General features: G+C 40.2%; 1 protein-coding gene across 1 annotated transcript in view; it reads left to right on the top strand.

Annotated features, from left to right (window-relative positions):
- Positions 1–26,522, top strand: part of LOC121949377 (cadherin-22-like) — a 93,701-nt gene extending 67,179 nt beyond the window's left edge. Inside the window, exons 9-12 of the mRNA XM_042495051.1 lie at positions 9,194–9,311; positions 13,530–13,679; positions 13,998–14,099; positions 25,204–26,522. Coding sequence (XP_042350985.1) covers positions 9,194–9,311; positions 13,530–13,679; positions 13,998–14,099; positions 25,204–25,742 — 909 coding nt within the window. The 3' untranslated portion in view covers positions 25,743–26,522. The remainder of the gene's footprint in view (positions 1–9,193; positions 9,312–13,529; positions 13,680–13,997; positions 14,100–25,203) is intronic.
- The last annotated feature ends 572 nt before the right edge of the window (positions 26,523–27,094 follow it).

The raw sequence follows: 27,094 nt of genomic DNA, 5'->3' as shown, positions 1-27,094 counted from the left end.
CATAACATGAGATCAGCTCAACCAAAGACCTCGCTTTCATATTCTGTTGTCTATTGCTTATGCAGTTTTAACAAAATCAATTATTCCTTAAAGCTAAGCTAATGTTAATTGTCATACGTGTATATGTATATAGATCACTAGGCTCAAATAACCCAATTCCTAAATGGGCCTTAAATATTCCAGTGTGTGTTACATGTCATAGCTGGGCTCTTTGGCTTGACAATAAAGTAGAAGGCACACAGGTAACTAACAAAGTGAATTTATTAACAAATAAGAAACCACAAGGAGTACCACCAATAAATTGGAAAAATCTGCAGTCAGTAGTGCAATGAGTAGATGAGTGAAGATATGTTTTCTGAGTGTTAGTATAAACAACAGGAAAAAATGCAAATTTGTGGGGCACACCAGGCCCAGGTGTGTCCCATGTTGGGTATTGCACTTATCAAGTTCTGCAGCCCTGCAGTGAAAAGACACAGCAGAGGAACCAAGCAGAGGGGCCATCACATGTACAACAACAGTATGACCAATATCATAACCCACTGGTCATCAGTCTGACGACGGTAAGCCTCCGAGAGTAATGGACAATATTTTGGATGATCTGGTTAGCAGGCAGATATCTAAGCTGAGACCTCCTCTTCTGTGTGGCAATCATTTCAGCTAATCTTTGTAAACAGATACAATTGCAAATTGATATTTTTAAAAGGCTAATAAAGCTAGATAGTCATCAAACAATGATCCATAGGTTCCAAGGTTGCATTTCAGCCAGTGTATTCCGCCTCTCCACACAGACTGTTTGCGTGCAGCTTTAATGAGAGTCGTCAATACTACTCAGACTACAAACAGAAACCAGAATGCTTCCAATACAAATATCTTGTCTACAGTTTCTTTGTATAAAGGAAGTTATCTGTGCACAAATACTACAGTATGACCATGCAGCAATGTATTGGATAGGACAAAAATAATACAAATATTGGCCTTGTGATGTTACTGTAATTATAGTTCACAATATTTAAATTCCCTCTTTATTTCAACCATTCCAGATCCATTTCCAGTTTTGCCCATTCTCCCAATCTGCTGCACCTCAGTGAATGACATGTGCACACAATCTTTGCCTCTCAGCCCGTTCCTCGCCCACCTCGTGGTATTTATCTGACTGAATGCAGAGGGACAGATATCATATAGTGCCATGTGTGCAGAAAAAAGGCTGGGTGGAAAGCCAAATACTAAGTATGGCCCGGGGTAACGGAGGCCTGTCAGCTCTGCCGTGCTGTCTCACAGCTGGCCGAGTTGGTCACTGCGACAGATCACCTCAGTTTGGCCACGTCACCATCAACCTCCAACCCCTGGGAGCATCAATGTGAAACAGCTAAATGTTAAGCCTGTCTGAAATACACTAACACACGCACACACAAACATCACATCACATACACGTGAACACTTACTCACCTCATGCACGTACAGAAAGGGTTCAAATACAAACAAATACAGAGCACTGGTAAGAATACAGCAGGAGTGAGTAAAAGAAGAAGCAAACCGACACAACAAGACAAAAAGCCAGACACTCACAGTTTTGCCAGACAGTATTTCATGAGTAGGAGACTGAGTGAGTCATCTGTTCTACTCACCAAATGCCTTTTCCTTTTGTCTCTCAAATGTTAATGTTGAATCAGACAAACCTGCAGAGTAGAGAGACTGGAATACGCACTGTTTCCTGCAGTATTTCTTAGATCTACCTTGTTCATATTGATGTTTACAACATAAACGTCTATGCTCATTGGATGGAGCTTTTGACGTGTCCTTTGATGCAGCCCTTTTGCTGTTTCAGTGCTTCTCTACAGCTGGTAATTCCTCAAGCCTAAATGATGTCTGTCGGTGCAACCCGAAAGGTCACACGGGAAGATTTTCTCATCTGGATTTTTTTGTTAAAGGAGAAAAACAAGGGGAAAAAAGTCTAGCAAAGAATGAGTTAATCTACATTTAGATTGTTTAAATAGTTAAAAGGAAATTTTCAGATTTATAAAACTTTTTGTGGCTATTTTAAAACGTCATCCTTCTTATGCCTTTGAGATTTAATGCAAACATATATATACACTATGATACTATACGATATGATACAATACAGTATACTTCATTGTCCCCACAGGGAAATTTACCTTGGACTCAGATGCTGCGACCATAAATGCCTGCACAGTCACAATAAAACAAACTACATACAGAAAGACAGAACTAGCTGTACCAAATCCCACCAATAAATTGCACACAATCCACATTGCACATACATTGCACATAACACATGCAACACACCCAGTGGTAAAACATAATGAAATGTTGGCACAATCCCTGCAGCCTACATACATACATAGTTTACTATTTCTGTCAGAAAAGAGTTTTCATTCATAAAACTTCAAGAGGTGACCCAAAGACAGGAAAATGTTATCATGAGCCGCTTTAAGCAAACAATCACTGCTTTTTATTCTTTTTTCAGATTTACCCTGTAAACACTGGCTAACCTAACCACCACAAAATGTAGTGTATTGTAACAATTTTTTCAACCTGGTGAACATACCTAATCTGTTTAATCTAGATTGAAAGGCTTGCCAACTTGACAGGCTACCGTCATCTTATAGGATAAATACCAAAATATGTTATGTTGTATGTGATTCCCTTAGCCAATGCAGTCATGCATTTCAACACGTTCTTCCTAATTGGTTAAATACCACTACTTTGTCATTGGACCTACACATCAAAAAATGATGCTCTAGTTACCCCTCTGTGTCAGTTTTGGACATTCAGGTAGGGCGTGTCAATTTATGCTTGTCACATTGTTAAAAATACACACACATTTCCACAGGAAATATACAGTTGGTCCTTGTTATATACACATAGTATATTTCACAGTATACTTACAACATTGGTAAAACACTTCATTTTTAGGTTTACTGCCTTAGGTTTATGCAACAAAAGCACATGGTCAGGTTAAGAAAAGAAACATCATGGTTTGGCTTAAAATAAGTCTGGTTGTTGCTTACATAATGTCATGTCACGTTACATAAGTCAGCAGTTTGTTTGACCCATCCACCACACCTCCCACCCACTCTTTTCGGATGTCGACATTCTTTATACTCTGACAGTTGCTGGTGGTGGTGGTGTTACAAACTGCTGCCACTTAGTGTGTATCATACAGCCGTGAAGGATGTATCTATGCTTCGGTGTCTGATGCACTGACAAAGTGGTAGGATATGATGAGTTGGTAGTTTATTAGGCTCAGTTTATGTGGTCTGTCTAGTCTGCATTTATTTGTCAGCAGGAATTTGGAATAATTACTTGCCCACTTTTCATCAAACTTGGAAGAGTAAAGCATGGGCCTAAGAATAACCAATTAAAGTCTATAGCGGATCCGAATTACAGCGGGTTAACTGGAGGATGGCCGTTAGCTTTCGGATGAGGCTGCCTGCCACCGCGGATCTGGATGGTATAATGCAAACAGCCCTAACAGTGCTAAGAATAGCAACAGTGCTGACAGAGCCAACAGTGCACTCATACATATGAGAACCTCTGTCCCGCACATGCTGAGTCCAGGTAGTATGCAGTGCAAAATGGCGGATATTGTCTTGTCAGTGGGCACATGAATAATAGAAGTTTGCTGTTCTATGAATGTCCTGGATGTCTTATATTGCACCCTTCAACACTGAGAGATCTGGCATCTGGCCTTGTTGGAGGTCTGTGCTCCCAGAGTGCCCTCCTAGTTATTACATGTTTTTATTGCATGCTTGCCTATGAAAGAGCCATCAAATTATGCATGTAGCAACTGTAATATTGGCACTCCAATTTAGGTCATGATAAAATACATATTACTTTTTAAAATAAATTTGCTAAGCTTTGAATCCTATTTTAGCTCTTTGCTTTTGACGCTGTCCCCCCAAAAAGTATTCTCTCAACCTGAAATTTAATCAAGTCCAGAGCAATGTATTGAGACATTTCATGCTCCACTGGACACCATGAGGATGCTTTTTACCACTGAAAATAATGGATGTGTTTGAAAACACACCTGACGCTTACAGTGCATCCCGGGCTTTAGAGATGAACCTCTCTCAGCTCATTTTAAGTAGTTGTCTGTTTATTTATTTATTTATTTATTTATTTATTCATTACCTTCCTGCTGCCATTGCGAAATGGATGATTTCTGCTGCGAATGAGAAAGCCGCCTCCCTCTCACAACCTTGACCTTTCAGACACCTCCAGTGCAGATGAGATGTACTTTTGGGAAAGTCTCCCCTTCTTGCTTTCCAGAGATGCAGGAGATTTAAGGGGGTCAGGAAAGGGGACTGCTAGATAGAAATCTAATTAGGTGATTGTGCTTGAGGGAGCTTCGCTAGCTGCTCGATAAACTCCCACACTCTCATTTCCCTCTCGCCTTTCTCTATCTCTCCCTCAGCAGTTTCCACTCACCCCGAGATGCCGCCTGAGAGTCCCACTGCCGAGGGCAGAGTCACAGGACGCAGATCATGGCTCACTTACTACATCTTCACTGATGTTCATATTTCTTCAAAGAAATGAGTAGATCCATCCCTTGGCTGATAACAAAGCTTTTGCTTTGAGTGTCTTCTCTCTTTCTCATTATTCCTCCACCTTCGGACTGAAATAAACCTGAAAGGGCCTCAAAGAATGATGAGAGGATAAGATCAGGCCTGCTTTGACATACAGCACATTTGGTTGAATTCTCTATAGATCACTGTGGATTGACTGGATGCATGGTCTTCTTTGAAGTAATCAAACTTTACATTAAACTGCATGGCTTATCAAGTCATGCAGTAGTGTGGCAGCTTTTGTAAACCCTGTGTCTTACAAATTGCATCCATATGCAGCTCATGCTTGCTGACAATGTTTAGAGCCAAAGCAAAAAGTTGTGATTTAGAAATCTGGCAGCTTTGATGAAATTATAATTGAGGAACTGAAGCCTTTTATGATTTCCTCTTTGGAAAGGGTTGTCTGCGTCAAGGTATTGATTCTATTTTGGTGAGACTGTTTTTTAAGTGGCTAAAATACATTTTGCTGCTGTCCCCATCCACAACAGTATACTGCTTAGCTTTTGTGGCGGTACTCCTGTCTGCTTTTCCAAACTTTTGGAGTGCCGACTGCTGTCTACTTAATGTAATACACCAACTTTGGATAGGTAGGCTACCTCATGCAACGCTGGTTCACATTATCCCTTTAACCCTCCAAAAAGTGGTTTTATTTAGTTAAAGGGATAACTTCATCATATTTAGTTCCCTAGCTTTGATAATGTGGACAATGCAATTGGGAAACGTTGGTGGTCAACGTTTAGCAGATACATTCAAAAAAGTGTGTCAACATTCAGTCTGATTTCAGATTTTGTTATTAATCAAACCCATACTCTCAAGAAATATAACACTTAATAAAACTATCATAATCATGGGTGTAAGATTTGAGATGGCACCTCATGAAATGATATTTTTTTCCTCTTTTATCACCTTTGTAGTAACACAGGCAATAATTCCTGGTCCATGTGTTTCTGTGTGTTTCTCGAATGCAGATTTGCAGCATGCAAAGGAAGAAGCGTGTGATTTACCCTGAAATCATGCCGTAGCATTTTGTAATTACAAAGTAAGCCATATTATCCCAAACAACCTCCCTGAGCTATGGGTATGACTAAGCCTGTTCTGTGTCTGTGATGCAACGTCAGTGCTGAGGAGATGTTTATTGTGAAGGTACAATTGTGGCCCGGAAGTGTGCTCGGCAGTAGCTTAGTCACACGGTAATGCATAGCTGCCGCTCAGGCTCATAATTCAGAGTCGTATGCGATGCAATAAATGAATGAGGCTGTCTCGCGCAGACAGGCGACATGAGCTTAAAAGTTACACAATAAAGCAGATGTCTTTATGTGCCAGCAGGGTGTGGAGTATATCTACAGTATTGTTGTCTGAATAATCAATTTGCAGGTGGGTGATAAATGAGGGACACATTTTTCTGGAAAGGACAAGCATGAGTGGGAGATACTTTGGAGAAGATAAATGCAAAGGACAAGGAATCAGAGGAAAGGGAAATCACAGTAATGAATAGAGAGAGCAGGCTGAAGAGGCAGAGAGATAGAGGTGAAAAGATAGAAAGAAAAGTTCAGTCCAGTAAACAAAGCAATGTTTAACATTTTATAAGTATCCTGTTTCCTAGCCCATAAAGAGGAGACTGCTATTGTAACAGCTGAGTAATGGTTTGATATATTTCCCAGGATCTTATCTGATACAATAAGCTTTTGTGAGAGCAGACAAAGGAATTACAGCCATCGAAAACTCTGCTTTAATCATCCTGAGAAACGCCTCACTTAATAGTAGTTCTGGGAGTTGTTTGTCATGAGCGTCTCTGTGGATCTTTAACAGTGCCTGTGAGCTGTTCACCTGCGAGTGTGTGTTTCAGAGAGCAAGGGAAGGGGGTTTACTGCATGATTAAACTCGGCTTCTCACAAGGTTCTACAAAATTATAGCGCAATTTTTTGGTGATGGAAAAATCTCTTACTTGGCCCCCCAACCTGCTTTAATATGTTCCGATTCAGGAAACTAATTGAAGAGTGTTGGTCATTCAAGTTGATTATTAACAAATGCAGAATTGTTTACATCCAGAGGGAAGAAAGCCTGTGAGTTGAATAAGAATAGGCAAGTATAAACGGCTGACTGTGTGTGCAGTAGGAGTAATGCAATGGATACTTGTAGAGGCTGACAGGAGTGGGATGAACTGTTGCTAAACAAATAGTTGAGCTAACAAAATGTGTAAGACAGAAAATGAAAAAACTGTGCTTCCATAAAGTCAGTGGCAGCACTCAGCTATCCCTGTAAACCCAAATAAAAAACAATTATTTTGTTATTGACAAAATTGCATCTGCCATCTGTGCTGTGTCGGCTACATTCTGCGACAGACAACACAACAGCAGTGGATACGGTGCTTGAACACCACTGAAGTTTGCATGCACAACTATGCAAACTTAACTGAATCTTTAACTAGTATTTTAATGTGGTGTGCAGCTATTCATTAGGTTGTTAATCTTTTCTTCATAGTTCAAAATTGACATTTTGGGAAGTACATTCCAAGAGGTGGTCTGAATTTCTCTGTAAAATGGCAAATTTGTTTTTATACTGACAGGCTAAACAAAAAACAAATGCCATGTTAATGAGTAGGAGTATTAGTAAACATGAAAATATCATCAGATCCCATTACAAATGACATGATCATTTATCATTTTTGATTGCATTATATAGGCCTAACATTAGGAAAATCAGATCAGTTCTGTGAAAACTATTTTACCTGGTTTACTTTTTCTGTGTCTCCATGTCATGTAAATTGCTATGGCTGAAATATTTCACAAATCAAACAAAAATGGAAAACTACTGCTTCTTTTGTAGCATTTAAGCTTCATAGTTTACATCAACACATTTACACAAAAGTACAGACATGTAATACCATAGTTGGTTAGGTGTGCAACATCAGCTCTTGCATATAGTCGTAGAAAAATCAAGAAAATCACATAATTCCTCAAATGTATTATCAAAAGAATAGTTCTAATATTTCAACCGGGGAAAAAAAGCATCATTAAAAGAACTATCTGACCAACTTATTCTCATCCCCTGTTGCCAAGTACAGAAGCTTTCTCATGCCCCTAATGTGTGATACCAACACAAGAACACCTTTGTAGATCTGTGAAACTTTAATATACGTATGTGATGCACAGCTGTCTTTTGGGTGAAACTCATAACGCTTAGTAGTCAAATGGTTACAGTTAGGTTTAGGCAACAAAACTACTCTGTTACTACTCGGTTAACTTTAGAAAAAGCATCATGGTTTTGGTTAAAAAAAACTATGCAATGTGTTGTTAATATGACACAGGCACATCCAAGTTACAACAGCTTTGACCTGACATTAAAACAGCCCTGGCCTTTGGTTTCACAGGAGAAACAAACAGCAGTCTGTGTTATACTTCTTAAGTTGCTCTGAGTGTTAAATATTGCTGTGGATGCAGTGGTTTTTGATGATCTGGGAATGAAACCTGGCTGCTCAGGCTGATTATAGGTTATAGTATTGCGCCACATATTTTGGGAAAAGTGATTTATTAAAACATGTTGTCGGAGTTCCACCTCCAGTTTACACAGTTTATGTTTTGACAGTCTCAAGACACTTAGATATAGATCAAAAGTAGTATAATACCACAAGGGGATTCAAGTTTTAAAGCCCTAAGGCTTTTACCTTTAAAGTCAAAACATATTAGCTTGTCTCATTGTGCTTGTCTGCTGCTGATATGTTTTCTTACCATTCATGTTGAGAATTTTGACATTTAAGCTACAAACAAAACACATTTTAACAAACTGTTTGTTTACTGCTGTGTGTGCAGTAAACAAAAGGTGAAGGAAATCAAAATAATAAGAAACCTCATACATAGAGTGGTGGTGGAGGAGGAAACAGAGCTGACGGATGTGATGTGAAAGTATCATTTATCAGCTTGAGGTTTGATGCTGGCTGCGGATTCGTAGGATGAGAGGAGGATGAATTGTCACCGTGAGGCCTGTGTTGAGGTGAAAGGATCTCCAGGGGCTGTTTGATGTCTGTTCAGCTCACAGTGAATCATATCTCACCTTATTGTGTCCACACAGAGTTCTCAAAATTGGATCACAGTTGAGTTTTATCTTTGAATGTGGATCACTGTTATTATATAGGTTTAGATAGGAGGGCGACACCCTCACCAAGTCTCTCTCTGTTCTTCTGCACATTTGCATTTAGTCTTTGCTCTTTCTTAGAGCAGACACACAGAATATCTCGCTCCTTTTCTGTTTAAAGAAAAAAAAGGCTTTTTAGCGAAGCATTTTATGATAGTTTTGCATTTCTAACATTAAGACATTTTTATGTTGCTGTGTCAACTTTCCAGAGAAAGATTTTTTTTTTTAATCTCTTTGTGACTGTAGCCCCTTTGAACTGCACTTTCACAGGAAGCTTTCTGAGTCGGCTGCATCCACTCACTCCACCTCACTCCCTCCCTCATGAAAGAGGCATTTGAAATGTAAAGTGTAAAGTGCTTTTCATATTCATTTTCTTGTACCCATTGAGTAGATCTGAGCAGAAAATCTAACCTCTGTTTCTTTTCTCTCTTGTCCTTTTATTTCGCTTTCTGCTTTGGTTGCTTGTCTCTCCGTAGCTAATTCACACCATCAGCGTGGTGGATAGAGATGAGCCACAAACTGGACATCGCTTCTACTTCACCCTGGCCCCCGAAGCCACAAACAATCGACACTTCACCCTGTGGGATATCAAAGGTGAGAGGGCAAAGGTCTCTTTATTTTGGGTTTTGGTAAAGAAGCAGATCATCAGCATAAACAGATGTTTTTAGGGATAATGGTACAAGCAGGAACCTCTCAGACTGGTTGTTGTTTATTTTTGTGAGTGGGTGTGCATGCATTTTAAATGTGAACAGGTGCAGCAAAACTATGCTTGACTGACAAATATTCAAGATCGTGATGAAGCTCATAAAGATGGAGGACTTTCAGTGATCTCACTGAGTGACTGGCAATGTGAGAGTTTGGTGAAATGCTCGAGGGCATCTTGCAAATGTAGACCTTAAGGCAGCATTGAGTTAAAGTAATTTAAAAGACGGCAGCTCCAAAAAACTTGTAGTTACTTTGTTGAGGTGCCAGATGGTTGATGCTGTTAAAATAAAACAATTCATAGGGAGATTTGACAATCCCTGGAGACTTTTTTTAAAGCAATGTGAAATAGTTTTTTTTTTCTGTGGCATTCATCCGATTACACTTTTTATATCATTATTTTTGAATAACACCTCCTGTTGTGGTCGTCTTAGCAGTTTAATACTATTAGAAAGTGTTACATGCATACATGTCTGACTTTTTGTACATGCAAAGACATTGTATGAAGACGTTTCCCTGAGTGTTTACACTTCATTGCTAAACTGAGCTTTTTCCCACAGTAAAAGTATTTTATATCAATGTAATTCTCTTTTTTAAAACACGTTGTCTGACACTGAATTTTTTTTTATTCCTCTTAAACCAAATGTGCCTACATAATTTCCTCAAGTGTCATCATGAAAATTGCATTCCTTTTAAAAACATGCAATGTAAGGAAACATTAAAATCACTGTGTTTCCCAGTGATGACTGCTTTGTTGGGAAGATGTGTTTTCATGCTTGTCTTTTTTTTTTTTTCGCAAACATGCTTGCAGATCTCTCATTTAGAGATGTGTACCTAAGTGAATGTGACATCTGACTAAATCAAGATTGATCTGACACCAGGAAAATGTCAGGGGAGCAGCCCTTGCAAGGAAAATGTCACCGCGCTAAGGCAGCGAGGCCTGCTGCAGTCGAGCTCACAAGCATGTGAAAGGATACATGCATAAAGAGCACACACGTACTGTACATACACATGTGCATAGGCGTGCAGGAAGAGTTATGACAGAAGTGGCCCTCTGGCTCTTGTTTTCTCCTCTACACATTAATACGCATACATACACAAGCCACAACATCATGCAGACCATTAGTGTCTCCTTTTTTTGTGTCATTTTTTACCACTACCTCTCTGATTATGTGCAGGTAAAAGAGTAAACTGATGTGTATGTACATGATTAGGGAGAGCCACAGTATATTCATGTTTAGATTTAAATGTTATTGTTCCCACCTTTTCCCTACCATACAAGCATATAAACAAATTGGTCTAGATAAATACATATGTACTATATATGTAAGACATATGTACACAACCACTACTGCAGACCTGTATATACAGTATGTTGGTGAAAGACAAACAAAAACCCGACATAGACTTTTGATCCTCCCACCCCTCTTTTTTCCATCCTGGTGTCTCTTTTCATTGACACATTTGTCAACCTGTCACTTTCAATCCGTCACTTCTTCTTTTCCCCATCATGGCCTCACATTGTGTTCTGTTTCCAAGCCTTGACACACAGTGATGAAAAGCCCCCCCCCCCCCCCATGTTGCTAAATTCTTTCAAGTTCTCGCTGGCAGTCTGTAAAGCAAAGCCCTATCTTTACCAAATAAAACTTTGCTATAACATGACAAACTGCCACCATGTTACCTGGAAAATGTCCCACATCATGCTTAAAAATAAATTTCATATGGTTGGAAGGTGAAGAAATTTTATCATTTCAGTGGATTATTTTTTACTTCAGTATCTTTCTCTGTTTTTTTGTCAGTCAGTGCTAAAAGTTCAAAATTGTGCCACTGTGGGGTGCATTTATATAGCGTTAATGGCAAAGCTACAGTGATACAACCTCCAGGAGGAATCGTGCTGTGCAGTACAAAGTCACTATAGTCTTCAAAACCTCGTGGGCCGGCTTTGGCTCAGGAGGTAGAGTGGTCGGCCACTAATCAGGTGGGTATTGGATTCCTGGCCCCTGCAGTCTTTGGGCAAAGTGTCCTTGGGAAAATACTAAACCCCAAGTGTGAATGCTCATTGCGCCTAATGAGCCAGTTACCATCTTGCATGGTAGCCTCTGCCACCAGTGTGTGACTAGGTGTTGTAAAGCACTTTCAGTGGTTGCTAAGACTAGAATAGTGCTATATAAAGGCAGCCGATATACCGTGTTGCTCACTTAGTTTTGTTAGCGACAAATCATATGTTTTATTCTCCAGTGGCTGTATTTGTTTTCTGTGCCTTTGTGTGTGTAAATGAATACACTATAAAGTAATACATATTGTGACAGAAATTCAATTTACATTCCAAGACTGTCCACAAAAGAAAAGAAAAATATTGTTCAGGTCTAATTTAGTTTATAGTAGTGACACTGTTGAGCTCTGGTTCTTTAACTAGTTCCATTCAGGAGAAAAACTTGTTATTTTTTGGTTTGCTTTCAGTTCTCGACCCTGTATTTGAGAAAAGAAAATGGCTGGAGTGAAAGTTCTGTTACAAAACTATATTATGCATCCTTGCGCATTTTTAATTTGGTGTGGGAATCCTGGATCTTTCTTAGTGGTTATCTGGCCAAACCTGTGTATCACATAGACACCACCACTTATCCCAACAGTTGTTGGGTGAATTACCATAAAAATGTGTGCATATAGGAAATTAAATTTAAAAATAAATTGATCTAGACCAAATCACCAAATACATGCAAAACTGTAAGTTATATGTACTTGGAATTTGCAAATGTTAAATTTAATGGTAACAGCATGCAAGCTAATCCCTAAGGGACTTGGTTAAAAATGTACAAAACCAATGCTTTTAGACTACAGTTTTAGAAATGGCAGATATTTGATCACATTATCCCATTTGACGTCTAACAGGCAGTGTGTGTCTCATGTTTTATTTCCCAATTGCTCAAGGAAAGAGTATTAGCATATCATTAGCATACCATTAGCATACCGTTACTATTGGACAACCCCAGTCCCGGATTGGAAGTAGCGCCCATAATTCGTGCAGAGTGTCATGGGGGTTTGGAATAAGGTGGATAAGTACGATTTTACAGAGCTGCATAAACAAGTTTTAAAGTTTGTTTTGTTTCAAAGTTACACAAGATGCCTCAGTCTATTATCTTCATATGTCTCAAAGAGAATCTTTTTCTAAAGCAGACAGCTGTGGAGGAGAATGCTGTGTAAAAGTCAAAAGGACAAATTCAGGGGCGTAACATTCCCGTACATAAACAGTAATATGAAGATTGTGCTACATGTGCCAGAGGAGCTCTAGGGCGACATGGATAACTGTGATATATGTTCTGGGAGATGGATTGCTTGGTATCCACAAGTCTACCCGCCAAGCTTCTCTGAGTCTATTTGTCAAAGCCTCCTCCCGTATTCTGCGTTACATTTATCCATGTCTCCGGGAGAGAGCTCATATATGCACACCGGTGAAGTTTAATTTCAAATAGTAGCTCTCTCACTCATTTTCTCTACTGTTTTTGTTTGCTTGAAAAAAACAACAACAACAACAAAAACCCCAATGTGATAGCATACATTTTTAGAACAAAAGCAGTTCTCTTTCCCGGTGAAATCATTCAGTTAAAGCTACAATCCCAACACCTCTTTTCTGGAGTCCTTGAACCATTTATTATAGCAGATGATATATTCAGACTATGCATAACGAGACTGGTGTTTTTCTGACTTTTTCTGTTCACTAGACCATTTCTTCAAAAAGTTATTTTCATTTTATTTTGAATCAAATAGCAAACATCTTACATTGCCAAGTGTCAAGTCTTGAAAACTATGATTTGTCCTGACATTTTAGTAATGTCAAATAGGCCTGCATGATCAACACTCCCGTTTCTTTGTGCTTTGCTCAGTGCAGTGTTGAGTTCAAAGGAGACATAAAAAAAGAACTGTAATGAAAGCACTCACTGGATGGAGTTTCATCAATCCCACTGCAGCCTGCTAAAAAAACAGACATCAGAGAGCAGACTAAAGTGGTTTTGTTCTTCAAATATTAAGTTTCTCATGTGTAATTCTCTGCTTTACCTTGTCTCTCTGACCCCCATCCTGCCCTTTTCCAACACACTCACACCGCCCACCCAGACAACACAGCTGGCATCCGGACCCAGCGGTCAGGCTTTAACCGCCATGAGCAGAATGTGTACTTCCTGCCCATCCTGGTGGTTGACAGCGGGCCTCCCTCCCTCAGCTCCACAGGCACACTGACCATTCATGTCTGCGGCTGCGACACAGGTGAGAGCTACTGTCGGAACTGCGCTATTATAAACATTAACATCACTGTCACCTTCTGCATCAGCAGTGCTCATGAGGTCATCTACTGTATATGCCATTGGTTTTGGTCAGCAAACAGTTATTATCAGCTTGTGAAAAATAAACCAAAGCAGACAAATCTGCAGACAAATCGCCCTCAACGTGGTGAATATATAATATATGCATAATTAAAAGCAGTTTTTTTCTGTTGATTAAACAGTGCTTAATCCTTGTCCACTGAAATGACTCATAACTGGTGTTAAAGCTGTACAGTAAATGCTTTCTTTCCCCTTTTCACAGAGGGTGCCATCCAGTCCTGCAATGCCACAGCCTATGTAATGAGTGCTGCTCTCAGTCCTGGGGCACTTATAGCACTACTGGTCTGCATGCTTATCCTCATAGGTAAGCAGATGGATGTACTCATGGATGTAGTAGCAGATAAATGTATGGATGTACAGGGAGATACTGTAAATGTATGGATGCATGATGGATGGTTAGACCGAAGGATAAGCGCAGTTCATTAGTAGTACTTTCCTAGGGTCATTGCTTGGTTCAACTACTCCAGCAGGACCACTACAAGCATTATGTTCAATTTTACTAAGCAGTGCTTTCGACAGAATCAGAATCTGTGCATGGCTGTAGCTGATAACGTGTGTGTATGTGTGTGCCTCATCTCTAAATTCAGAGGATTTCGCAGGGCTGTGAACACAGCACAGGCCAAACTCATCATGAATTATTTCAGCCCATTCTTGTTCCGAAGTTGTCAAATATTGCCACTTTTGCAATGCTTTGGGCATAAGATCCAGACGAACAAAAAAACAACAAGTGCCGTATCCGCAGCTTACGCCACTTGACAGCATTGGCAAAGAACAGTTCAGTGTTATTTTACGCCACTGGCAGCACCTGCCAGCAGCGGGATACACTGCTGGACAGTGTCAGCTTGAAACGCTGCCGGTAAGAATGTATAAGGAGCATGAAGGTCCCTATAGACTTGGCTGTATGGATCCAGCCCCGGACTTTCATGCGGGAGTCTGGTGTTTGCTTCATGTCTGAAAGTGATGTTTGTTTTCTACACTTGTGCCCTTTCTCTCTAAATCATAATAATCAATTGGTTGCCATGTGCTTTTGTTGCCCAAACATAACCACGTGCAGCATAATCCTACTTCGTGCTTCTGTTGACATCAAGGTAGTGGCATTCCGGAACAAAAAGAGCAGATGCAAAATAATACCTAGAAGGTTATATGTAGACATGGTAGCAGCAATATGTGAGACTTGGGATGAGAACGTGTTGGGTATTTTTATCCCTCAGCAGCAATTTAAGTCATGGCATGGATCATTTTTCAGTTGATCCGGTCAAAGCTGATCAGAACGATGGATAAGAGGAGAAGCAGAGTGTAGAGTGTGTGAAAGCAAATGTTGAGACCCAGCACAATGAAAGGTTTAGTTTCATTTTCACTGTGCCTGGTATTCTACTGCTTCTTCAGTGACAATAGTATGCTTGGCACTCCAAAATTGCATTGCAGTACCTATGTACACGGTACAGTATATATGTTTCAATAGTGCTAGAAAATCTATTTGTGGCAGCAGATGGTTTAATTATGGCAGCCCACCACAAATAAATGAATGTGAAGGAAACCCTTACTAAGGCAAGACTGAGGGCTGCACATAAAGACATCATGTCTGCTACTCATACAATCATGCAACCAAGCATGTGTCTTTTAATGGATTGAACACTTTTAGAAGTTATCTATATTTCACGAATAAAATTGCACATGCAGTGGCAGAAAAACTAAGTCGAATGACATGAAAACAAGATCAATTTTTCATCTCTTTCATGAACGGCTTCCCTGTTGGACATTTTGTTGCTGCATTTCTGAGGAGAAATCCTTTGTTTAAACAGGAGCAAAGAGGATGCCTGAGTTCATGAATGATATCAAGCCACTTTGATCCTTGGAACACAGACAGAGATGGAATGAATAGGAGTGAAGTGGTGGGGGGTTAGAGAGAGCAAACAGGCAAAAGAGCTGCATCAGCACTTGTGTACCTCTGGAGCAGAGGGCTTTAAATAGACAAGGCTTTCCAGACATTCTGATTTTAATACACATGCACAGCTACACACTAACATACACATGCATGCACACACTCACCCTCTCAGAGCCCGAAGAGGTTTAGTATTGTCATATCTGAAAATTTTATGAGTTGGCTTCTCGTTCTCCCCCTGCCGTACGTCTCAGCATCCCACTCCTCAGTGACAAAAAAAACGACAACGCTGTCATGGTGTTTTGTCTCCCCCGCTCTCGCCTATACACGTTTCCCATCGTGCAGGCAGTGAATGATGGATGACGTGACACCAGGCAGCGTTAACTGTGACTAACATTGCTATCTATTTCTTTTAAAGAGCTTTTCTAATGAGAGTTGTTAAAACTTGGTCTCCATTTACCAAACCATCTACTGGAGTGAACTTCAAAAGCAGAGCATCATTTATTCATCGTGGCTTTAAAAGCCTCAACAAAAATGTTATGTACAAATCTGAGGCAACCTCTGCTGGCTATAAAAAAATACCGTTTTTGCAGTGTATCTTGGTTTTGGTGTTCTGGGCTAGATGACATCCCCTGAAAGGCTGTTGGAGTTGAAAACAATTCTCTGGCCTTTAAACTTTCGGAAAGTTAGATACTGTGCAGAGAAAAAATATGTGGTTGTAGGATTGTTTTTGGTTTTTTTTAAAATCCAGCCTTGGTGATTTGGATGATACTGTGGTGATATTCAAAAGGGGCACTATGGATATTCATGCTCCTTTTGTATGTGTTGTGATCTGAGCTTCTGTTTTTTGTTGTGGTAGATGGTCTTGCTGCACAAACATTTTAGTGCCTCTGAGTCTGGTATGTGTATCCTACTGGCGAGCTAATTGCTGTTGCTCTGCACTGCACTCATACCAAAAACTGTATAAATAATGGACATAACCATCATGGCATCACCCAGTGGTTTGTGGACTACTGTTTTGAAGTCTCTTGTTTGACATTTCACCCATTTCCATCTTGTTTTTTGGAACCTGAAGTGTCCAAATTTGGCCAAGAGGGTGGGGCTGTGGAGGAGCGAGGGATAGATCTTACTGTAGCGATGTCTATCATGTAGACAGCCTGTCACTTACGCTGTCCCACCCCTTAATATACATAACCTTGGCTTAAACAAAATGAAGTTAGGTATATAATGATTTCTTGTACAGATTTCATTAATGGTGCAAATAGCTATAGAGACCAAAACTTTCCTGCACCAGGCTGTTTATTTCTGCTGTAAGGTGGGCATTTTAATATGGGGGTATCAGGGGATACTCTGTTTTGGAGCAAGCCTTGAGAGACTGATCAAAGAATTTCAGTCTTAAGCACTTCCAAGTTGACTTTCATTTCTCATCCTCAGTAGTTGCTGTTCGTCTCATATACCGGTTACGTGTGATACTGGGACGGTGGCAGTGCAAATGCATATAGCGCCCACCCTCCAATCTTTGGCACTGTTAGCTGCTAACCATTGGCATGACCACCCCCGTGTTGAGAGGCATCCTCTGAATCACAGATATACTGAGAATATCATACAGAGTTCTTTTAAGAATTTTGGTGTTTTTCGTGTTTCTTATCATTTAGCAGTGATGGGTATAGACTACTGAAAATCTATAATCATGTAAAAGTACAAATGACTCAAAAGTAAAAATTACCATTTGTGAAACTGACTCAAGTAAAAGTATTAAAAAAAAAAGTATCTGGTTAAAAATTACTCAAAGTACAAGTTACTTTCTGTTTTGTAGACTGTAACAAACTACAGTTTCCCCGTGAGTATTAACAAAGTATTTCTTAATTCTTATTCTGATTAACATGTTTTAGGGTTTGCAGGACAGTGCAAAATAATGAAAAAACAGCACTTGTTGATTAAACTTTAATAAAGTAGAGCATGTAGGCCAGTGAAGGTGGTTCAGGCATCTGATTAGGATGCCTCCTGGGCGCCTCCCGTTGGAAGTGTTCCGGGCACGTCCTACTGCTTAGGAGGCCCCGGGGCAGACACAGAACACGCTGGAGGGATAACACATCTCATCTGGCCTGGGAATGCCTTGGGGTCCCCCAGGACAAGCTGGAAAGCGTTGGGGAGAGGGACATCTGGAATGTTCTGCTCCAACTCTTGCCACCGTGACCCGGCCCCAGATAAGCAGAAGAAAATGGATGGATGGATGGATGGATGGATGGATGGATGGATGGATGGATGTAGGCTAATCAAACAAATAAGAATAGCCTATGCATGTGAGATGTGAGCAGTGTCCATCTCCTCTTCTCTACCCCTCTTACCTTCATCAAAGATTAACATTACACATGATAAATAAAATCAGGGATTCCCCACACATTCATTTATTTGTGGTAGCCTGCCACAATCAAAACATCTGCCACCAAAAATTGTTTTATTTTTGTTTGTTTGTTTCTTGAAGCTGGACAATTTATTCAGAGCACTATTGGAATACAGGCTATCTACTTTACAGTAATTAATTTCACCATGCTCTTGGAGCGCAGAGCATACCTTGGGCACAGGCGAAGCAGCAGAACACCAGGTGCAGTGAAAGATCTGTAGCACCCTTACCAGTCAGCTACCACCAGGCCATCTGGACGTTCAGGATAATCACAGAATCACTTTTTTATTTTTATAACAGCACCATTTAAATTATCTGTACTGACAGACAACAGAGGGCACTAATGCAAAAGTTTGGTTCTTATGTGCCAGTAGTACCTGCCGTATGCATCTGCCTTTGGCACCTCCCCACACCCCTTAAAGTGGATCTGTCCATCATGTGATGTCAGAGGTCAACCAGAAATAAATGAAATCAAGACAGGTGGAGCGGAGTTATTACAATGCAAATACAAATTAGATGAATAAAGGAGCTAAAAATTAAAGGTGAAGCAGGGAAGGTCAGAGACAATAAGAAGAAAAGTACTCAAGCTAATACTGCAACACGTTTCCAACAAGCAGTTATTACAGTATCAACAGTCTGCACCACATGAAAAGGAGGAGAGAGTAACGTGGACAGATCATGCAGGTGATTTATTTCAACAGTTAATATACCATGTTGGCGTTCATTGAGTTTACCTGTGTCATGCATTATAAAACCTATGTTGGTGAGGTACAGGTTAATTTTCTTCACACTTGTTAGCTTTGAGACATGTAAATGTGTTGAGATGCAGGTGAATGTGTGTCTTAGTTGATTTTGAAGCACCGCCCACACTTCTCATCATGGCCAGTCCCAAACTGATTACTCTGTAGTTTGCAGTTAATTTGTTGTTCCGTGATACAAATGTCATTTTTTGTCAGTGTTAAGAATGTGTCTGTGTTTGTGGTTTATGCTTCTTATTGTCATTTTTGTGTTAGTTTATAGTTAACACCATGGGTGAGTTAGCTGTTACACTTTATCAATATGTGTTGCCCCTGTATAGTAACCTTGACACTTTGTCCTGTGTGAGATGGCAATGATGAAGTAGTAGTGGTGGAGGTGGTTTTCTGTATGACATTTGGGATTATTATCTCCTATAAACAGTACTGGTGATTCGTTTGTAATGCATGTCAAAACCCGACTTGATGATGCTGTTGAATATATAGTGGAAAGGAGGAAAAAAAGAAGTTCCAAGTTCTGGGTGGTGCAATGGTCTGGTCCAGAGGAAAATTGCTTGACTTATTTTGTTTTCAGACCATTCCTGGCTACTACTTTTCCCAAACCAACCCTTACACTTTCTTCCTACCCACTTCCACTCAGTTTCTGCGTTCATGTGGAGGGTCCACCACTTTAAGTGCTATCCCAAACCAATTAGTGAAGAGTTTAAGTGGGTTATAAAACCCTCCAACAGTGAGCCTGCACTGATGCCGACGTATTGACCATATACAACGCCGTCTTTGTGTTTGCCATGAAGACGCTCTGTACAAATAACTGACAAACCATTTATACACATATCTGAGTGAAAAATTAGAAGATGTTTACAAAAGCAAAAGAAAAGAAATGTCACCAAAGAATGTCAGGAATAAGTTTATTCCCTTTTATGCAGGCCTATTATTTAAGTTTGTTTATTTGTTGTTATTTATTTGATGGAAAAAGAATAATACAGGCGACCACAATTCCAAAAAGCTAAACGCTTGCAGAGGTTCGAGTATAGCAAACACTCCATCATGTAACTGTTGTCTCTTAGATTTTAGTGTGAAAAGTATGGCCATGCCAAGTTAAGGGTAGAAGTTAAGTTTGAAAAATGAACACAAGGAGTACTTGTTCCTTAAAAAAAAGACAAACCTACATTTTTTTCCTCATGTGCTTGCGATGCTTTACTACCCACCCATGCCGCTTTGATTCCACTAATAAAATGATCCAGTGTTGACACCAGTAGTGTCAGTCCATGCCACTCTGAGTGACTGAAATGATTGGTAGAAAATGGACTGTACATATCTAATCAAAGCACTGAAGGACAGGCTGAGTCGCAGTGTCTGGCTTCTGCCAGTCATCATGTGGACATTACAATCTCAGGGCTGCAGGGTCTGGGATCAGGGGGGATGAGCAGTGTTTTCACAGCTATCGTATGGTGTGAATAATAGACGGGAGCGAGGAATGTGGCAGCAATCTTATCGACTGCACATTGCCCAACATCTTTCCTCCTCCCGCTTTCACACACAGTGAGTGTGTGCCTGCTCGTGCATGCTAAGCACACATCGACACACTTAGACAAATCACTCCTCACCTATTAACTGCAATGCAACGGTTCTCTCGATACAGCATTACTGCACGCTCCTCCTCATCTTCACACACACACACACACACACACACACACACACACACACACACAGCGTCTACCTACCTTCCCAGCCAGCCAACACTCCCTCTCTCCAGAGGCTGGACCACCTCTATTACATCAATTGTTGGATGATGAGAAAAATGAAAACAAATTTTTGCCTAATTACCTTACAAACAAACAGTCCCTCCATCAGTTCATTTATAGGCCTGATGTGATGAATCCATTCCACTGCGTTGCAGCATCTGCATGCATCCATTCCAATTACCTCCCATCTGCTTGTGATGAACTCCTGGGTGGGGGCAACCAGCACAGCCCAAGGGTAAATTAACTGTCTTGTCAGGAACGCTTATCGCGACATCTGTACGCATGGGGACCGGCTTTTTATGTATAGGAGGCAGCAATACACAGGTACATATGCTTCCTACTAAGGTTAGCTCTGTACGTGGTGTTGTAATATTGCCTGAGGCATGCTAATCTCCGACAGAATAAATAGCTTTCCAATATCTTACAGTTTAAGCATCTGTGTACCCAAGAGACAGTGACACTCACGTTATCAGTGAGGAAGGGTTTTTCAGAAGTGAGGTTATCTTTGCGTCACACTGAACTGCCGCACACTGTCACTCCTTAAATGCCATTTACTGAAGAAGAAGCTGATCTGCACGTATGAGGGAGTTCATAGCATCAAGTTTCCTATTACTCTCCTCATTAGTGTGAATTTAGAGTAATTGTCTTAGGGCTCGTTTAGTATGCATGGCAGTGCGCGCTGCAATTTACCACAAACCATGACTGTTTCCTCAACCCAGTGGCAATTAATTCGCCCCATTCATGGAGGGGAAGAATAAACACAATGGTTACAGACACCGCTCTCCCAATGGAGCCCGGCAAACAATGCAAGAGGAGAACGAATGTACATTATCAGTCAGAGATACTGCATAAAATCCCCATTCAAGATCAGCAAGGCTCTTTAGGCTGGCACAGCTCTTTAGGCAGGGAACACACGGGGCGTTTTCACTCCCAAAGTTATTTTTTAGGCCATTTACACCAAATGAAGACAATTACTAGGAGCAGCAACAAGTCATTTGTACAGATTATATGCTTGAAATCAATGGGTTTTTTTTTTGCAGTTTGCTCACAAGAAAAGAAAGTGTAGCGGAAGAAGACAAAAGCAGAAAAGGTGAATTGTTTTTCATAGTCTCATCCTGACTTTCAAGGTCACTTAGAAAGGAAGCATTTGTCCCTGGGCTTTTTTCCCCCCATGCTTACCAATATGTGCTTTAACATGTGTGATATTACACAGCACATAAAGTCACGACATTATTCTAGTTAGATTGTGAAACAATGTGGGCATATCTCATTTTCACAATGTATGGATGGGTGTTCTGGTGGCTTCAGAGCATCAAACAATCTGTGCTGTCTGGGACAGCACAGGCCCCATTATAATTGATAGTCTTTTTATCTCTGTGAGCTTGTAGGCATTTGTTTAAGGCAACAGGCTATCTGTTCCAGAAGACGCATGGTGCCTACTGGTTAATGATCTATCTAAATGTCCCTTCACTGGCATTCCTTTAGAGTAGCTGCTCATTGTACCTGCTAAAAGGGAGGGAAAAGGAATTCTCTCCAGTGTTGCACAGTAACACAGTCCATAGCTGACTGGCTACAGGAAAACTTAGTAATTAAGGACAAATGTTTTCATCTCTTCAGATTTGTTTTGCTTTGTTGTTACAGAAAGACAATTATTAAAGGAAACACCACCTAAATAAGAATTCAATTATGTTATTCCCATCATCTAGGAAACTTAAGTGACTATTTCTGAATGTGAGCTAATCTCTCTCAAAGCCAGAAACCAGAGAAGGAAGCCTCAAACCTGTGATGTCATCAAGTATAAAGTTTGGAACTGATGCAGTCCTACTGCCCACTCAAATACTGACGCGTAGTCGGTGGACCTCGGTGTCAGACACCAATGCACCATGGCACACTTTAGCAGCAGTTTGAGATGCATCAGGCAGTGGCATTTTTTGACACTTCAGACAACTCTACTGTAGTATAAAGAGTAAGAAAATGTAGAATACTATGCTACTGACATACATCACCTGATGTCACATTACATTAGGAACAACTGTACTTATTTTAAGCCAAACAATGTTTTTATCTAAACCTAACCACATACATTTTTGCCTACTGAACCTAAAACTAAGTTTTTCACCTAAGTTGTGAATTTGTTTTGAAAAGGGACTGTGTGCAATAAATGAGCAGAAACTATCATTCCTTTGAAAATATATATTTTTAAAGACATAATGCATGTAACGAGCATAAATTCACATGCCTTCCCAAATGTCCAAAACTGACGCATAAGGGGTACTTAGCGCATCATATGATGTCATGTAAAGCCACTGACCATGCATCGGTATTCTACGAGTGAGAGTGAGAATGTTTTTAACACCTTGTGAAGGGCTCATTACATGGGTGAGGTATACTCTCAATCAAAAAATATAAAATGCAAGCCTCCTTAAAAAACAATGCAAAAATGTGTAGGGTTTGTGCAAAAATGTAATACCTTTATTTTACGTGGCAATGTAGATTGAAAAGACAGGTCTTCATCAGGGTCATTGTCTGCTGCTGCTTACACACCTTTGTTGTGTTACACTTAGGAGTTGAGTGAGAGAGTGAGAATGTGTTGGAGCTGCTGCATAGACAATTAGACTGATTTTTTTAAATTAAAGAGCTTGTGTGTCTTTTTTTCTATCTAAATGAGCTTTATTCTACAGTATCAAAAAGTTCTCGAAACATTCTGTCCTGGGGCTGCCAGTGTCATCCGTAACATCTTTCTCAATTTATTGTCTGTGGAGAAGCTCTAAACTTTATACTTGAAGAAAATCACAAATTTGAGTTTTAGCACTTGTGTTTGGCAGAGAGTTGTTCAGGTCTACTATTTTTGGACCATAGAAATAATGTATCAGTTTTGAAAATGGGCACAGTTCCTATCTGTTAAGCCTAATTTTATCACTATTATTATTTTTCTTAGCATGTATGACAATTACTAAAAGACCACTCATAGCTTTCAGTAATTCAGTTGATATTGTGAAGTGCAGGAATAAACACATTCTGTGTCACATGAATCACATTTATTTTGATTAGTAATCTATTATATATAAGGGAATTAATGGACTGAGTTATTACTAGCTGTTTTGAATTCACACACTGGTTTAGCTGTTTCCAATCATTCCATTTATGTAATAAATTAATCCCTGCATCATTTTATAGACAAATATTATGATAATATGATCTGTTTATTATTTTGTGTCATGAGTATTTACCACATACTGTATATAAATCCCTGTCCACATCCTTCTTCGCGCATAATTTAGTTGATCAAAACGGGTGTCGATTGCCATTTATTCATATTGTAAATTGCATTGTTCATTATCTTTCTCATACTCCCCAGTGTGCGCAATTCATTCCTAACTGCATGTAATATGATTTTATCATGGCTGAAAATGACATTTGATGTTGCTGTAAGTCTGAAACAAATGTAGTTTCATAGGAAGGGTGCAGCCCCGAGGAGGGCGGATGGAGTCAGGGGGTGGGTGTCTGAGCCAAGTGAGACTTGTCTAATCACAAATGTAGGCAGTAATTAAAATAACTAAGCCGAAATTAAAGCCTCATTGATTTATCGCAGCATACAGCCTTTGTTTTCCTCTCGTCTCATTAGTCTATAACGTGGTGCATCTCAATTGCTTACCCTTCTTTAATCCAGACTTTATTTTATGAGGCATTTCGTTCTCTTTGGAGGTGTTTGCCTCTGGTTGTAAGCAGTGATGGAACCACAAAGTCTTTGTTTCGCTCGATTTGGATGAGTATTGATATAAAGATTGGTATACATTAGGCCTTTTGAATCATATTTCTGGGCAAGGCAATCAGGATTGTGAAAAATCAATGCTCATGCATTTCAAATGTAAAACTTGATAATATATTATCCTTCCCTGCTGTGCCTTTGCCCTGAGAGGTGAAATTAAAGTTACAATGGGAGAAACTTTAGCATTAAGGGTACTTGCATATCCATCATGCATATTGCATGTTTGATGTGAAGCCATATACACCATGTACACATTTAGTGCACTTATTTTCTTTAGTGCACTTGTTATCTTGAGTACTGAATGCTCTGAATCTGGGATTTGTATGTCAGTATTCTTAGTGAGATGAATTCCATTTTTGTATGGGAGCTCTTTAAAATCAGCCTTTTAAACCAATTCTACTGTGCAGCAAGCGAGGAAAGGCCACAGATTTCTAAGCACTTCCTTTAATGACAGTTTATAAAACCCCTTAAATGGGAATCTGTCATTCTCCTTATTTTTTTCTCTTCCTAACATTCAGGTTGATCTGAAAAAAGATCTTTCTAACCTTTATGTCATGTTGTGCCAAAGCACTGCGCCTGGGTAAAGCTGCATACTTGAGCAGCATGTGACAGCAACTTCACCAAACTGCTGTAGCTTGCCGCTTGCAGTGTTCACACTGACTGCGTTGTTGCTGCTGCACTGCTGCAGAGCTGCCTGCTGCTTTAACTACTGTACCATGCAAACCACTGAATTGCCAACAACACTGTCCTGCACTTGATATCAAGATTTTCTTTGATAACGTGTTCAACCTGCACATATTTGCCCATTAGTGTGAAATTACAATCTTTGTCTCTCTCTTTCTCTCTCTGTCAGTCCTTGTCTTGCTGATCCTGACCCTGAAACGCCACAGGAAGGGCCAGAGGATGGCTGAGGATGAGGAGGACATGAGGGATAACGTCATTAAGTACAATGACGAGGGCGGAGGGGAGCAGGACACTCAAGCATACGACATGAGTGCCCTGAGGAACCTCTATGACTTCCCAGAGGCCAAGAGCTGTGACTCTGGCCCTGACATCCGCTCTCTGCCGCAGTGGATACAGGCCAACCGTGTGGGTGTGGGTGGTGGTGCAGAGGGGGCTGCAGCAGCGGCAGCGGCAGACTTCTCCTTATTCAAAGGCTACATCCGAAAGAAGGTGGAGCAGGCTGACGCTGACCTGTCGGTGCCGCCGTACGACTCCTTCCAGACGTATGCCTTCGAGGGCACTAGTTCACCAGCGCTTTCGCTAAGCTCCATCCACACGCTGTCCACCACCTCGGAGCAGGATTTCTCCTACCTCAGCGACTGGGGACCACGTTTCAGGCAACTGGCAGGCTACTATGCTCCAGGAAACCCTGAAGAGGAAGGGTCCTAGCACAGCTTCTCCTCTGCAGATAGACATTTAAACTCCTTCCTCCTTCTTCTCTGCCTCCTCTTCTCACCCTCTGGCACTCAGAGCCAGCACTGTGTATTCCTTATAGACAGAGCGCCACCTCTTTATCTCTTTGGAAGAAAAATCCCAGTGTCAAACTTTTGAGTTTTTTTGGGGTCTTTTTACAATCTTTTGCAAGGGTTTTCGGACTTCATTGTGAAAGCTCTGGCGATTATAAGAGAAAGAGTAAAGAAAGATATCAAGTCACCAAAATTGCCATTAAGTCTGAAGGGAGGATTTTATTTCTCTCTCCCAAATTATAAATGAGAACCTTTATTTTGATCTGTGACTGTTTTCAGAGTATCAGCATTAAGTAGGTAGGGTTAAACTATGCCAAGGCAAACTGTCTGACAAACAAGTATTTATTCAAAAGGGAGGAGATATTTATGTATTTATTTGTTTTTATGTATTTATTTATTTATTTACACCATGATCACTATGGTAACTGCAACAGTGAACTCTGCTGAAGTGCTGAAGAAAAAGTGAGGGGAGGAGGACATTATTAAAGAATGAGAATCAACATGGAAGAAAGAAGAGACTGCAGTGGCAGGGGACTATACACAATACTGACAAAGATGTGACATCTGGGTCATATAAAATTACATTCTGGAAAATATTTGTATTTATTTTCTATGACCACTTTTGTAAAATAACCAACTCAAGTCATCAATGAAAAAGTAGGGGCGAAGGAGGGAACAGATGGAGTGAAAGGACTGCAGAAGAAAAGAGCTACCAGTTCTGTGTGACTGGTTGAGACTGACACACTTTTGTTGTATTTTAGTGATTTATAAAAGATTTTTTTTTTTGGGGGGGGGGGGGGTCACAAACTGAGGACAATTATGTGTTAACAGTTTCTTTTCTTATCCTCTCCACAGCCAATTGTAAGGCAATAAGGCACAAACCGCAACAGTGATTTAAGACGAAACAAAATGACTGTTTTGTGGAATTGGCTGGTTGCCAGCGTCATCCCACAGGGAGCCAATTTTCATTCCAGATTTTGTGTGTGAATGTGTACAGTATGTTTTGATTCATTTTATATCCTGAGATGTTTGATTTTGATATTTTATTTCCTTTGGTGGAGGGAGGAAGGGTGGGGGAACTAGTGACAACAGAATGGTTGTGCCTAATTAAGAGGGAGAGGTTTAAGAGTAACACATAATGAATGGACTGGTCACATCCACCTGATATTCACAACCTGTTCAATGTCGACTTTAACTTGCAAATGTATTGGAAATTAAAAAAAAAAAGAAAAGAAAAAAAGATGAAAACAAATAAATATTTAATTTTTTTGGTAA

This window comes from Plectropomus leopardus, chromosome 2, assembly GCF_008729295.1.
Source record: "Plectropomus leopardus isolate mb chromosome 2, YSFRI_Pleo_2.0, whole genome shotgun sequence".
Taxonomy (NCBI): domain Eukaryota; kingdom Metazoa; phylum Chordata; class Actinopteri; order Perciformes; family Serranidae; genus Plectropomus; species Plectropomus leopardus.
The sequence above is the reverse complement of the archived record's forward strand: the minus strand, read 5'-3'. Positions and strand labels throughout refer to the sequence as shown.